Below are 13776 nucleotides of genomic sequence, written 5' to 3'. Positions count from 1 at the left end.
CCTGTTTAAATTTCTATCTATTGAATTCTCCTGCCTCAGAAAAATGAATCTATCTCAAGAACTAAGAATGTTTGATATTTAAGCTCTTAAAACAATGTGACTAGGCTAACAATGTGGCTAAGTGGCAGAACAGTTGCCTAATAGGCAAGTGCTGAGAACTCACATGAAAGTAGAATTTTAGGGCTGAAGTATGTAGCTCAGTGGTGGAGGCTTTTGGCTCAATACCTAGCAAAACACACATACAAACACACACAGGGACTAATAAGATCTTATAAATAATTGCACCTTTAAAAAATTATTATTTGGATGGTTACTTGGGTATAAGTCCCACAGACTTTTCTGCCTGGGCTAGCAGCTATCAGTGACTAGTTACATTATTATTATTTTACAGAGACCTAGGCTATACTGAATCTTGCAAACTCAGTAAAATGCAAGATTAATTTTCTAACACATCCTTTGCTAAGAAGGTACAGACTAATTTTGGCAAGTATTTTTGCTGTTGTGCCTGCTATCAAAACTATGCAAGTGGTGGAGGTGTGGTACAAGTGGCAGAGTACCAGCTTTGAGAAAAAAAGCAAGTAAAAGCTCCAGATCCTAAATTCAAGCCTCAGTAATGGGATAAATAAATAGAACACTATGCAAGGTATGCAAAGAGGGGAGATGGGATGGGGGGAGGTGTGTGTGTGAAATAACAGAAGGGGTGAATTTAGTCAAAGTACACTATACACATGTATGGAAATAGTGCAGTGAAACCCCTTTGTGTAATCACTCTACTCTAATAAAAATGAAAACAAAAAATAAAACAAAAAGCAAAATATATACAAACAATCTTGTTGGTGGCATTGTCACACACTGCATGACTTCCACAAATGTTCTTAATTTCCAGCTCTTCTGCACTGAGATCTGGAGGAGCAGAAATGAAGGACAAAGGCGTGCTAACAGATGCTGTTACCACCCCCAGCACTCTGTGGGTTGAAAGGCAGACCTCCTTGTGCATGTCTTCTATGTGAATGGAGAAGCTGAACCAGTGATCTGAGAAAAAGGAGAGGAATTTGCCACCAGCTAGAACATTTTCAATGAGAACAAATCATCCAGAAAGAGGATTTGCTTAGTGGAGGTTGAGGAATTTGTGAAGTCAGAGCTCTTCCTCCGCACAAAAGCTATTTGCAACAGGGAAAGAACAGGATCACATGAAAGTCTTATTTTGGGGTTTGGTGTGCTGCTCAGTGGTGCAGTGCTTGCCTGTGAGGCCTTGGGTTGGATCCTCAGCAAAACTCACATTCTCTCTCTCCCTGTCTCTCTCTGCCTGTCTCTCTCTCTTCCCCCTCCTTCTCTCTTTCTCTCTCCCCTCCTCCGCCCCCGTTACTTTAAGGAGACCTAAAAGCAACATGGAGCAAACCCCCATCATATCCATATAATAAGATCCAAAGGTTCTTGAATGTTCTATCAGCACAAACGCTGACAACTGGATTGAGAGGACAGAAAGTATACAAAATGAAGGGAGTCTGTTGATTTCTCAGAGTTCGATTTTTAAATTAAGCTACAAACCGGGTGCTCTTTTTTGCTGAAAAGGATACAAGAGGTGTGGCCAGAAATCCAGAAGGCAGAGTCATAAGCCTAGAGTTGAAATCCAGAGCTCAGAGTTGAAACTCAAGAGCCAAGGGGGCAGGACATTTCCAGGTGATAAGTCCTAATCAAGAAACTACTACCTTTCATAGAAAGGGAAGGCAACTCAGAAGGCTGATCTGAAAGGTGGCGGGCAACTCTAGGAAGTCACAGCTAACAGAACCAAGAGCCCAGAGGACAGAGCTACCAGCCAGCCACAGATCATTTCCAGTTCTTGACCTTCATCAAGGAATTAATATGCCAAGCTGGATTCAAATCTCCTTAGTCTGTTGACCCCTTTTTCACTTCCATTTTTTCTTGTGTTTGAACCTGAAGCTAAGAACTATCTATTATCCTATTCTGGTCCCATATTGTCCTATGTTTGGAAAGCTGGGGGTAATTAACTTAGTTCATAGCTTCACTGGCATACAGACAGGGAGAAAAATTGTGTTTAGGAACTACATTCAACAGTGTACTATAATCCAGAACCTCATCTACAATGGGTTATGGTCTTCATGATGGCATTCAGCATATTGGAGCTCATGTGATGTAGGAATCTAAGTTGCTACAGTTATGAGATGAGACCCTGGGGCATGAGTGACTGTATTTTGTATATTGAAAAAGGATGTGAATCAAGGGGCCAGAAAGTACATTAGTATGAGATAAATTCAACACATGGAAGGTTTTTGATTGTTGAGTTAGAGAGGGTTTCAGGGAAGGACCTCTGAAAGGAAGAGCTGAGTACAGTTCCTACCTGGCAACCTGCAACCAAATGGGAGTCTCAGTCTTATAAGCAGAAGAAATCAGCAAACCAACAACCTGGAAAAGCTTGGGAGTACAGCCTCTAGCCCTAGTCTGTCTGATCCTTGACTTTTGCCTCATGAAACCATAGATCCAGACAAGCATACCTGGACTTCTGACTTGCAGAATGATGAGGTAACAAGTGTTTTTTGTTGTTGTTGTTGTTGTATGCCAGTCTTAGGGCTTGAATTTAGGGCCAGGGCACTGTCCTTGAGCTTCTTTTGCTCAAGGCTGGCACTTTACCACTTGAGCCATAGTACCACTTCTGGCCTTTTCTGTTTATGTGGAACTGAGGAATCAAACCCAGGGCTTCATGCATGCTAGGCAAGCACTCTACCACTAAACCAAATTCCCAACCCAAGGTAACAAGTGTTTTAAACTACTAAATTAGCGGTAATTTGTTATACAGCAATAGAAAAAAACTAGAATTGTTTAGGATTAGAGACTCTATTTCTGAAAATGCTGCTGTTTAAGCACATTCTGAGAAAAAATTTCAGGCAGCAACAAGAAGTCCAGGTACAGTTCTGGGACTAACCCTTTTGCTTGTGAACCCAACCCAAGTTTCCTCATCCACAAAGTGGGTAGGTCAAAGGAGAAAAGCTATAAGAAAACAATTCTTTAATAACAAGTCTTTTCAAATAACAGATGTATGATTAATCACAACACCCATGCCAGTATCTGCAATCCAAGGACACAGACAGAGTGAACAGAAGTCACAGCTACTTACCTTCCTCAGGCCAGGACTGCAGACTACTAGAATAAAGATATACTCCCTCTCCTTCTGTTAGAAAACTTCCCAGGAAACACTCATCACCCTTTAAAAACATTAACAACAAAAGAAGAGATGATTTACAGTATAAATACTCACAGAATAAAAAGTCTTGCCTAGTTTTACCTGTCTAAAAGGTTGAGTCAGACTCAAATATGCCCAACTTATTCCATGGCCTTCAGCATTGCCTGGCTTTTTGTCATGTAACTGACATCCCTGATACATGCTGAGAAAAGGAAATATCAAGGTCCTCTCCCAGTCCTGTCATCGGAACCTGTGATACTTATTCATGTTCTAGTGGATTTAATTTTTTCTGTGAAAAATTCAGTTTTTCCTTGGCTTAAAGCCTTTACATTTAGCTCTACATGTCTAGGTCAAGCCCTGTCTCAGATCTGAAAACAATGAAAGGTCTAAATGGCAAAAGAAATCCATCTAATTCTATCCTTCAGAATTGTTTATTTCCAAAAGCCTGCTAGGAAGGGGGAAGTGCAAATTGGAATCCAAGATAAAGAAGTACAAATCCCTTAGCATAGCAGTTAAGGTGAAATATTACCTTTATGAATTACTTGTTTTATGCTGATAATGATGTTAATACCAGGGATGAGAAGGCTGCTTACCCTCATTGCTTGTTGGGTTTTCTCAGACAATTTTACATCATCATCTTCTACCTGTGTCCAACAGAAATGCAGCTTTTCAGTTTCCTACTCCAAGGATAGAGCTTGCTAGTTCTCCTCACTGTGTTCATATATCTCCCAAGAGAATGATTTAAAACTCCCTCCACCATGTCCAGTATTCTCAGGCTCTGATAGGCTAATAGAGGTGGCTGCTGGTTAGTAAGGCACAGAGCCCTGGAACATAGTAGACTCTCCCTTGGCACCTTAATCCAGCTAATGGGCCATGGAGAGAATGTTTGTTAATCTCCACTTACATGCCATTTCAGAAGGAAAACAACAATTCTGTTTAAGGATGAAGAAATAAGCACACACTAAACTTTTTGTATGTGTGTGTGCAATCCTGGGGGTTGAACTTGGTCTGGACACTGTCCCTGAGCTTTTTTTTGCTCAAGGCTAGTGCTCTGCCACTTGAGCCACAGTTCTACTTCTTTTTCTTATTTGGTAATTTTATTAAGATAAACATCCCATAGACTAGACTTTTCTGCCCAGGATGGCTTTGAACCTTAATCCTCAGATATCAGACTCCTAAGTAGCTAGGATTTCAGGCATGAGTCACTGATACCTAGTCTAAACTTTTTTTTTTCCAGGGCCCAGGGCTTGGGCACTGTCCTTGAGCTTCCTTTGTTCAAAGCTAGCATTGTACCACTTGAGCCATAGCATCACTTCCAGCATTTTCTGTTTATGAGGTACTGAGAAATCGAATGCAGGGCTTCATGCATGCTAGGCAAACACTCTACCGCAAAGCCACTTCCTGGCCCTTAAACTATTTTTTAAAGTGTGTTCTTATTTAAATACATTCATGTCAGAGGATAAGGATAACTTTTTGTTTCTACAGTTCCAGTGTGGCTAGTGGAAAACAGTATAAACAGATTCTAAAATAGGTACTTAGACTTTTAAATATCATACTCTTGCTATCATGGTTTCTATATCCCACTTCCTACTGTGGAAATGGGACACTTCTACAAGGAGAGAGACATCTCAGCAGCAATCATTCTGCCTGGAAAAGCGAGCCACAGGAGCCACTTCTCAAGATCTGTGTGACCTTGGACTGGTAGGTCACTCAGGGACTTAGAATGTATTCCCTAGATATTATTAGCTTCTAAGGCACAGTATCTTCATCTATTATATGAAGGGTTAACTGCTTCCTTGCATCACTTAACAGATAATAAAGCTTTTTTGGGGGGAGGGGAGGAAGGGTGAAGAATTTTCTAAGATTGTGAGAAAATTAAAGAATTGAGATTCACTGACATAAAGCCTACTAGGAAGCCCACAAAGCAGCTTTTGCCCAAAGTCCTCCCCACATTTACATATGGGCCTACTTTTACAGATGATACTGACCAGCCAGGAGCAGAATCGGGGTATGGCGGCTGTCAAGACTATGTAGCTGGTCTCTGTGGCAACAGTGCCATCTGTAGGAAGACCACAGACATGTCAGTTATTCCCAACCATTATCCCACAGACATTTAGATCCCTTGCTTCTCAAGATCAAGGACTTCTCTTACTAGCACAGTCCAATGTCCTTAGAAAATAGGAACTTTATCTGGAGACAGAGAGACTAATGGGAAGATGGAAGAATAGTTTCCCCTTGTAATTAACTTGGGTATTTTTCGGAACAAATAGAAACCTACACTTAAGAGTTGCAGAAATTAGTCTTACTTTTTTCCTTTCCTTTTTCTTTTTTGTAGTGCTGGGAATTAAACCCAGGGCCTCTAGCCCTCATCCAGTCTTCCTCCCTTTTTTTGAGATAGGGTCTCACTCAAGACAGGCATCAAATTTGGGATCCATCTGACTCTGGAGTGGAGGATTATAGCATGTGCCATCATGCCCAATTTAGCTTACTTTTCATTTTTATCTAGGTAATTACAGGTACTACAAAATACACTTATTAAAACCAACTTGAAATTATCAGGATCATCTTCCCAGCACTGGATATCATTCTTTAAAGTTTTTGGCCAACATAATGGGTAACAAATTGTATCTAACTATTGTTACAAAATGTTTCATCTTAATTACCACTAAAGCTACATATTTTCATATATATCTGTCCCTCCTTATATTTTTATGTTTTTTTTTTTTTGGGTCAGTTGAGGGGCTTGAACTCTGGGCTTGGGCGCTGTCCCTGTGCTCTTCAGTTCAAGGCGAGCACTCTACTGCTTGAGCCACAGTGCCACTTCCGGTTTTCTAGAGTTTTTTATTGGAGATAAGAGTCTCACAGACTTTCCTGCCCTAGCTGGCTTTGAACTGTGGTCCTCAGATCTCAGTCTCCGGAGTAGCTAGGATTATAGGAGTGAGACACCGGCACTCAGCTTTTTATGTTTTTTTAATTGTAAAAATAGTGTACAGAGGGGTTACAGCTAGTAAAGTGAGTATATTTTCTATCAAGCATGGTTTCCTCCTTTGTTTTTCCCCTACTATCCCTTTCCTCCCTATATTTTTATTTTCCATTTCTGCAATTGGCATGTTTATATTTTTGTCATATTACCATTGAGTAGGATACATTTTTTTCTTATTAAATTATAAGAGTTTTTCATTAATTATTATACTACTATTTTATCATAGGGATTCTAATATTTCCACCAATTTATGCTGGTCTTTTGCCTTAGTTTACGGTTTATTTTGCTCCCCCCTGCCAAAGTTTCAAGGTTTGATCTCCAAAGACTTACCCTCTTATTTTCTTTCTTTTTTTTGGGGGGGGGAGTCAGTTGTGGGGCCTGAACTCTGGGCCTGGATGCTGTCCCTCAACTCCTCAGCTCAAAGCTAGTGCTCTACCACTTTGAGCCACAGCTCCAATTCTGGCTTTTTCTGCTTATGTGGTGCTGAGGAATCAAACCCAGGACCTCATGCATGCAAGGCAAGCACTCTACCACTGACCTACCTTCCCAGCCCAACTTACCCTTTTCTTTAACCAAGATCTGAGATGTCAAAAATGATTCTGAGAAGACCACAGATCCTAAGCACCCTCTTCCTCTCAGCAAATCAGGAATGTCATAGACAGTCATACAAGCCTATAGTAAATGAAAAAACAGAGTAAGATCAGTTATCAGTCAAGTACCTCTTGAGAAAGATGCTTAAGAAACATAACAGGGCTGGGAATGTGGCTTAGTGGTAGAGTGCTTGCCCAGCATGCATGAAGCTCTGGATTTGGTTCCTCAGTATCACAAAAACAGAAAAGGCTGGAAGTGGTGCTGTGGCTCAAGTGGTAGAACAAAAGCCTTGAGCAAAAGAAGCTCAGGAACAGTGCAGAGGCCCTGAGTTCAAGCTCCAGGACTGACAACAAAAAAAGAAAAAAAAAACAAACATAACAAAATACTACCTTAAAGCAGCACAAAGCCGCTTACTATGTAGTTTGTAGGGAAAACCGAGCTATACTGAAAAACCTCTGAACTGAGAGATATTTCAAAATCACCCAGGCTTCCCTGCAATTGCTCCTTCATCAGAGACATATTTGTGCCACACTGGAGCTTCAACTCAGGGCCTGGACACTGTCCCTGAGCTTTTTTTTGTTTCAGGCTAGTACTCTACCACTAGAGCCACAGCCCTATTTCTGGATTTTTGGTGGTTAACTGGAGGTAAGAGTCTCATGGACTTTCATGCCCAGGCAGGTTTTTTTTTGTTTTGTTTTGTTTTTGAGGGGAGAGGAGTCTGGTCATGGGGCCTGAACTCTGGGCCTGGGCGCTGTCCCTCAGCTCTTCAGCTCAAGGCTAGCACTCTACCACTTGAGCCACAGCGCCACTTCTGGCTTTTTCTGCTTATGTGGTGTTGAGGGCCTCATGCATGCAAGGCAAGTGCTCTACCACTGAGCCACCTTCCCAGCTCCCCCAGGCAGGTTTTAAGTCATGATCCTCAATCTCAGCCTCTTGAGTAGTAAGGATTACAGGCATGAGCCACTAGTGCCCAGTGCATCAGAGACATATTTAGGCTAGAAGGACAGCATCTTTATGTTCCTATAAATTCCCTCAAATTGTTCTCCCTCTAAGAGACAATACAGCCTTCATTCTTAACTATGACTGGCTTATCAGAGTTGGAGGTATTTCTTATAGGCTTCTGTACATATATATACTTCATACTCTTAACTCCTTGTTAGGTTTAGGCTGGGGTTCTGAACAAGACTGGAAAGGTAGTTATTTACTTGGTGACACGTCTTTGTGGATATTTATGCGTACATGTCTATATCTGCTAATGTTCCTTCTAATCCTCCTTACCTATGGTATCACTGACTGCAGTTAGCTCCAAAATATTGATTTCCAGCTGGGCACCAGTGGCTTACTACTGTAATCCTAGCTACTCAAGAGGCTGAGAAGTTAAGTTCAAAGCCAGCCTGGGCAGGAAAGTCTGTGAGACTCTTATCTTCATTAAAACTACCGAAAAAACTGTGGCTTAAGTGCATTAACCTTGAGCAGGGCTTTGGGGGAAGGTGCCCAGGCTCTGCATTCAAGCCCCAGGACAAGCGCGCGCGTGTGTGTGCACGCGCGCGCGCACACACACACACACACACACACACACACACACACACACACACACACACACACACACACACACACACATATAATTCCAGAAATAAGCAAAGCATGAGTTTTAAACTGTGCAGCATTCCAAGCAGTGCGTTGGAATATATTATCTACTGTATTCCATCCTGGTGGGGATATGAACCATTCCTTTGTCCAACACATCTACACTGTGAGTCACTTAATAACCATCTTGGTTACCAACTGGACTAGTGTCATAGTATTCATTCAAGTAAGAGCCTTTTTTTTTTGGGTCTGGTTGTGGGGCCTAAACTCTGGGCCTGGGAGCTATCCCTCAGCTCTTCAGCTCAAGGCTAGTGCTCTATCACTTGAGCCCCAGTATCACTTCCGGCTTTTTTTTTTTTTCTGTTTATGTGGTGCTGAGGTCGAACCCAGGGCCTCATGCATACAAGGCAAGGGCTCTACCACTGAGTCACCTTCCCAGCCCAAGTAAGGGCCTTTTTAAATTCCTGCCTTGTACTGATAATGCCCTCATGCTTGCTAGGTTCCTACTCTACCACTTGATTTTGCCCCTAGCACTTTTGTTTTTGTTTTGAGATTAGGTCTCAAAGGTAACTTTGCCTGGGTTTGTCTCAAACTCATAATCCTCCTGCCTCCACCTTCTGAGTAGCTTGGATTATAAACTTGTACCACCATGTAACTCCTTTTCTCTCTCTCTTTTTTTGTCGGTCTTGGGGCTTGAACTCTGGGCCTGGGCACTGTCCCTCAGCTCTTCAGCTCAAGGCTAGCACTCTACCACTTGAGCCACAGCACTACTTCTGATTTTCTGGTGGTTAATTGGAGATAAAAGTCTCATGGACTTTCCTGCCTGGGCTGGCTTTGAACCATGATCCTCAGATCTCAACCTCCTGAGTAGCTAGGATTATAGGTGTGAGCCACTGGCACCCGGATTCTTTTTCTCTTTTTTTAAAAAAGAGTTTATAATATACTTTTGTTTTATAACTTATAATTTTGTTTTCCAATAGTTAAACTATAACTGGGTGACAGTTTTCCTTATTTTACTTTAATAATGGCCCTCAAACACAAAATTAATGATACTGGCAATGTATTGTAACAAATTGTTACTAATCTTTTACTGTACCTAATTTATAAATTAAACTTTACCATAAGTATGTATATATAAGAAAAATATAGTAGATAAAGGATTTGATACTATCTGAAGTTTTAAGCATTCAGTGGAGGTTCTGGATTTGTAATCACCTATTATTGACCAAAATACTTTCCAAAATACTAAACAGAAGTTGGGGGTTTAGACTTTAGCAAGTATTATTATCACCTAACTATCGAAGAATAGATCTTAATTATGTCACCAAAAAGTCTAATTAGCTCTAAAACAATATCAACACAAAATGTTAACAAGTGGGTGTATTATAAAGCATTCATTACTTATAACCTTAAAAAATGACATTTGTACTATTCTCCATAGATAACATTATTGACAGGAACTTGTGATGCTTTCCTCTGGTGATGGGAATGCAAGTCATCCATAGCTGCCCACCTAGTTTCTCATGACCAAAGCCTGCTGAAATTAGGGCTTAGGCAGTAGTCATAGGACACACTCAAGGTCAAATTTGTGTGTATACACACAACAAACAGAACATTTGATATTCAGTATCTTCTCATAAATTGTTTATCAACTGTCTTCATATCAGTGTGCACTGGGTGCAGCTGCAACTGGCCTACAAACTGGCTCCCCTAGGACCATGCTATCTCCAGGGACCAATATCTCAAGGATCTACTTCAAGGACCATTATCTCAGCTGGGTATTGGTGGCTCACGTCTGACTACAGTTCAAAGCCAGCCCAGGAACAGGACGCTGGTGGGTCATGCCTATAATCCTAGCTACTCAGGAGGCTGAGATCTGAGAATCTTGGTTCAAAGCCAGCCCGGGCAGGAAAGTCCGTGAGACTCTTATCTCCAATGAACCATTAGAAAACCGGAAGTGGCACTGTAGCTAAAGCGGAAGAGTGCTTGCCTTGAGCTGAAGAGCAAAGGGACAGTGCCCCAAGCCCAGAGTTCAAGCCCCACGACCGACAAAAAAAATAAAGAAAAAAAAAAGCCAGCCTAGGCAGAAAAGTTAGTCAGAAAACCAGAAGTGGCACTGTGGCTCAAAATGGTAGAACACTAGTCTTGAGCAAAAGAACACAGGAACAGTACCCAGACCTTGATTTCAAGTCCCATGACTTGACTGTCTGTCCCATGAACAGACTTTGCAAACAAACAAAAAGGAACCAATAATCCTCAGTATGCCTCTAAACCTTCACTCTGGCCCATTAGTATGGCTCCAGCACACAGGATAGAAAGCTCTATCGCTGGAGCTCTACCCCATGTTGTTGGAGACCACCTAGGTCTCTCAGGATTGTTCAATTAATGAATCTAAGTCTCTGTTAAAAAGATATTAATGCAGGCCAGGTGCTGGTAGCTCATGCCTGTAATCCTGGCTACCAGGGGGCTAAGATCTGAGGATCACGGTTCAAAACCAACCCTGGCAAGAAAAGTCCGTGAGACTCTTATCTCCTATTAACTACCAGAAAACCAGAAGTGGCGCTGTGGCTCAGTGGTAAAGTGCTAGCCCTGAGCTGAAGAGCTGAGGGACAGCGCTCAGGTCCATAGTTCAAGCCCCATGACTGACAACCCCCCCCCCCCAAAAAAAAGACAACTATCTATGGACTTGGAATGCAAAGAAACAATTGTTGAAAGCTTGGTCTGTTGGTCAAGGCAGGCTTGTCCTAGCTCATATTTTCACACAAGGACAGCACAATCTCAGCTCCTTGGAGACCTCCCACCTACTTCCACTTTACTGCTTATAGATATCCTTCTACAAGCCATTCTTAACCAGCTGACTCACAAAAGCTCTGCTTACCGTTTTCACAAAGAATAAGCTATCTTCATTGTCCAGAGGCACAATTCTAGAAGAGTAAAGAAATGAGAGAAAGACATTAAAGGATTTCTAACTGGACTGAAATTCACAATCTTTTTTTTTTTTTGTCAGTCCTGGGGCTTGAACTATGGGCCTGGGTGCTGTCCCTCAGCTCTTCAGCTTAATGCTTGAGGCGAATGCTTGAGCTACAGCACCACTTCTGGTTTTCTGGTGATTAACTGGAGGTAAAGACTTTCCTGTCTGGGCTGGCTTTGAACCACAATCCTCAGCTCTTAGCCTCCTGAGTAGCTAGGATTACAGGCATGAGCCATCGGCACCCATCTTTTTTTTAATGGCAACAACTTTTTTCTCAGAGATTTTTAACCTTGGACTGCATGTGCAGAATTAGTCACTGAAGTTATATAGTCACTGAAGTGAATATGTCCTGACCTCTGCCCCTAAGCTTTCTGTGGAAGTCCTGAAGGTATGGGGGCTTACCTGAGTACAGCCAGCCTGAGCCCAAGCCTGAAGTGATCTTTGTGGGGGTCCTCTCTCCTTCACTTGTTATTTTTATTTTCTTTCTTTTTTTGGTGCGGGTCCTGGGGCTTGAATTCAGGGACAAGACACTGTCCCTGAGCTGCTCTCTCTCTCTTTTCTGTTTTTTTTCCCAGTCCTGGGGCTTGAACTCAGGGCCTGGGGTACTGTCCATGAGCTTCATCTGTTTAAGGCTAGCACTCTACCACTTGAGCCACAGCACCACTTCCAGCTTTTTTGGTGTATATGGTACTGAGGAATTGAACCTAGGGCTTAATCCATGCTAAGCAAATACTCTACTACTAACCCACATTCCTAGCCCCTATTTTTTATTTTTCTGAGCGAGGTCTTGCTCTGTATTCCAGGCCAGGCTTGAATTCATGATCTCTGACCTCAGCCTCAGTGCTGGGATTATAGGTATGCACCACTAAGCCTCTCCTCCCTTTATGCTCAACTTGCCTCATGTGAGGAGGCACCACACCATACACTTACCTTCCCTGGTTATTCACAGCATGTATATGAAAAGCTGTCTTGGAGCTACAAACCAAAAAGGAAACAAAACAGAAATCAGACTTCTCTTGCTGACTACTGGGTTAGAATCCTCTCAGACATTTACTTCTATACTCTATCTGGCCTACACTTTTTTTTTTTTTTTTGGCCAGTCCTGGGGCTTGAACTCAAGGCCTGGACACTGTCCCTGAGCTTCTTTTGCTCAAGGATAGTACTCTACCACTTGAGCCATGGTGCCACTTTGAGTTTTTTGTTTATATGATACTGAGAAATTGAACCCAGGGTTTCATGCATGGTAGGTAAGCACTCTACCACTAAGCCACATCCACAGTCCCCCTGCCCTATACTTTCAAGCCACCCAGTGAGAGTGATTTAGTTAATTTAAGCACTTTTCCTGGGGTCCCATGCCATCAGGTACGGAGGAGCCAGGTCTGCTTCTGTACAAGTTCTCAGGGCTGCCTCACATGCTAGCCTCTAACTTCCTCATATAGTTCCTCTATCCTTAACATCTTAGCTTCTCAAAGGTTTAATCAGGAATGATCTCCTTCACACATCTCATTATTTTACTGGAACATTTCTCAAATGGAAGATGAAATATAAATTACAAAAGTGAAGAAGATTCTTTTTTTAAATATAAAAAAGTTCCTTATAAAAGACCTAGTCATTGCTTACCGGAGGGCTGCCTTAAACTGAATCAACTCAAAGGAATCTAACCCAGATCCCAGAATCTGCTCTGCTTCTTCCTTGGCCTGTAAAAAAAATAATATAAAATCAGAGTCAGTTTTCAAGCAGCAAAAAGTACACATACTACTGATAGGAAAAACACTTCTAACAGATGGCCAATGCCCTTCTCTTCTACATGACTACTTTGTACACATCAGGAAATTAAAGTGAAAGCATCAGGTTAAGGAAAACAGGTGCTTTCTTCAGGCTGGGTTCATGGGAAAAACTCCTGGAGAGAAGTAAGGAGCTAGAATGGTGCAAGTGACATGTGAGGTCTAGGAAATGCTTTTTCCTACCCCTTCCATTATCTTTGAGGAAGGGAACACTGCCCTCAGTCTCTGCTAGAGGCTAAGAAGATTCAAACTGCTAGAGTTACAGAAGATAAGTTAGAAAACAGTGTGAGAAGTGATGTTGAAGTCCCATGGCTTTGTACAAGTCTAAGATTCAATTCAGTAAGGAGGGGAAATGACAAGGAGCTGGTGTCTACAGCTACAGTCTCTCTGATATCTACATCATACACAACCTTTCCAATGTCAACTGGCTTCTTTCAGGAAAGGTCCTATTGGCATTGGGAGGCATCAAGCCGACTCTTCTCATCTCCTTACTGGGTCAGATTTAGGAATCCAACTCAGCAGGGCAGGTTAACCGCAAAACAGCAAGGAAGAAAATGGTCAGAAAGTGAAAATGCGTGCGATTGTCTAGGAAAGGCAAGTCAGATTTTCAAGTTTGTACTTGATTTTTTAAAAAACACTGGATTATAGAAAACCAAACTCA

At 41.9% G+C, this 13776-nt stretch overlaps 1 protein-coding gene across 4 annotated transcripts in view; it reads right to left on the bottom strand.

Annotated features, from left to right (window-relative positions):
- The window catches only part of Dnaaf9 (dynein axonemal assembly factor 9), a 126471-nt gene that overhangs the window by 60310 nt on the left and 52385 nt on the right, over positions 1-13776 (bottom strand). For all 4 annotated transcript variants that reach the window (XM_042694379.1, XM_042694381.1, XM_042694378.1 and 1 more), the window contains exons 14-20: positions 12952-13028; positions 12262-12306; positions 11239-11284; positions 6743-6854; positions 5188-5258; positions 3793-3843; positions 3134-3221 (exon numbers count right to left, since the gene is read on the bottom strand). In XM_042694379.1, coding sequence (XP_042550313.1) covers positions 3134-3221; positions 3793-3843; positions 5188-5258; positions 6743-6854; positions 11239-11284; positions 12262-12306; positions 12952-13028 — 490 coding nt within the window. The remainder of the gene's footprint in view (positions 1-3133; positions 3222-3792; positions 3844-5187; positions 5259-6742; positions 6855-11238; positions 11285-12261; positions 12307-12951; positions 13029-13776) is intronic.

Source organism: Dipodomys spectabilis, unplaced genomic scaffold (genome assembly GCF_019054845.1).
Source record: "Dipodomys spectabilis isolate Male_0828 unplaced genomic scaffold, ASM1905484v1 ptg000175l, whole genome shotgun sequence".
Taxonomy (NCBI): Eukaryota; Metazoa; Chordata; class Mammalia; order Rodentia; family Heteromyidae; genus Dipodomys; species Dipodomys spectabilis.
This window is presented reverse-complemented; position numbering and strand designations above follow the sequence as displayed.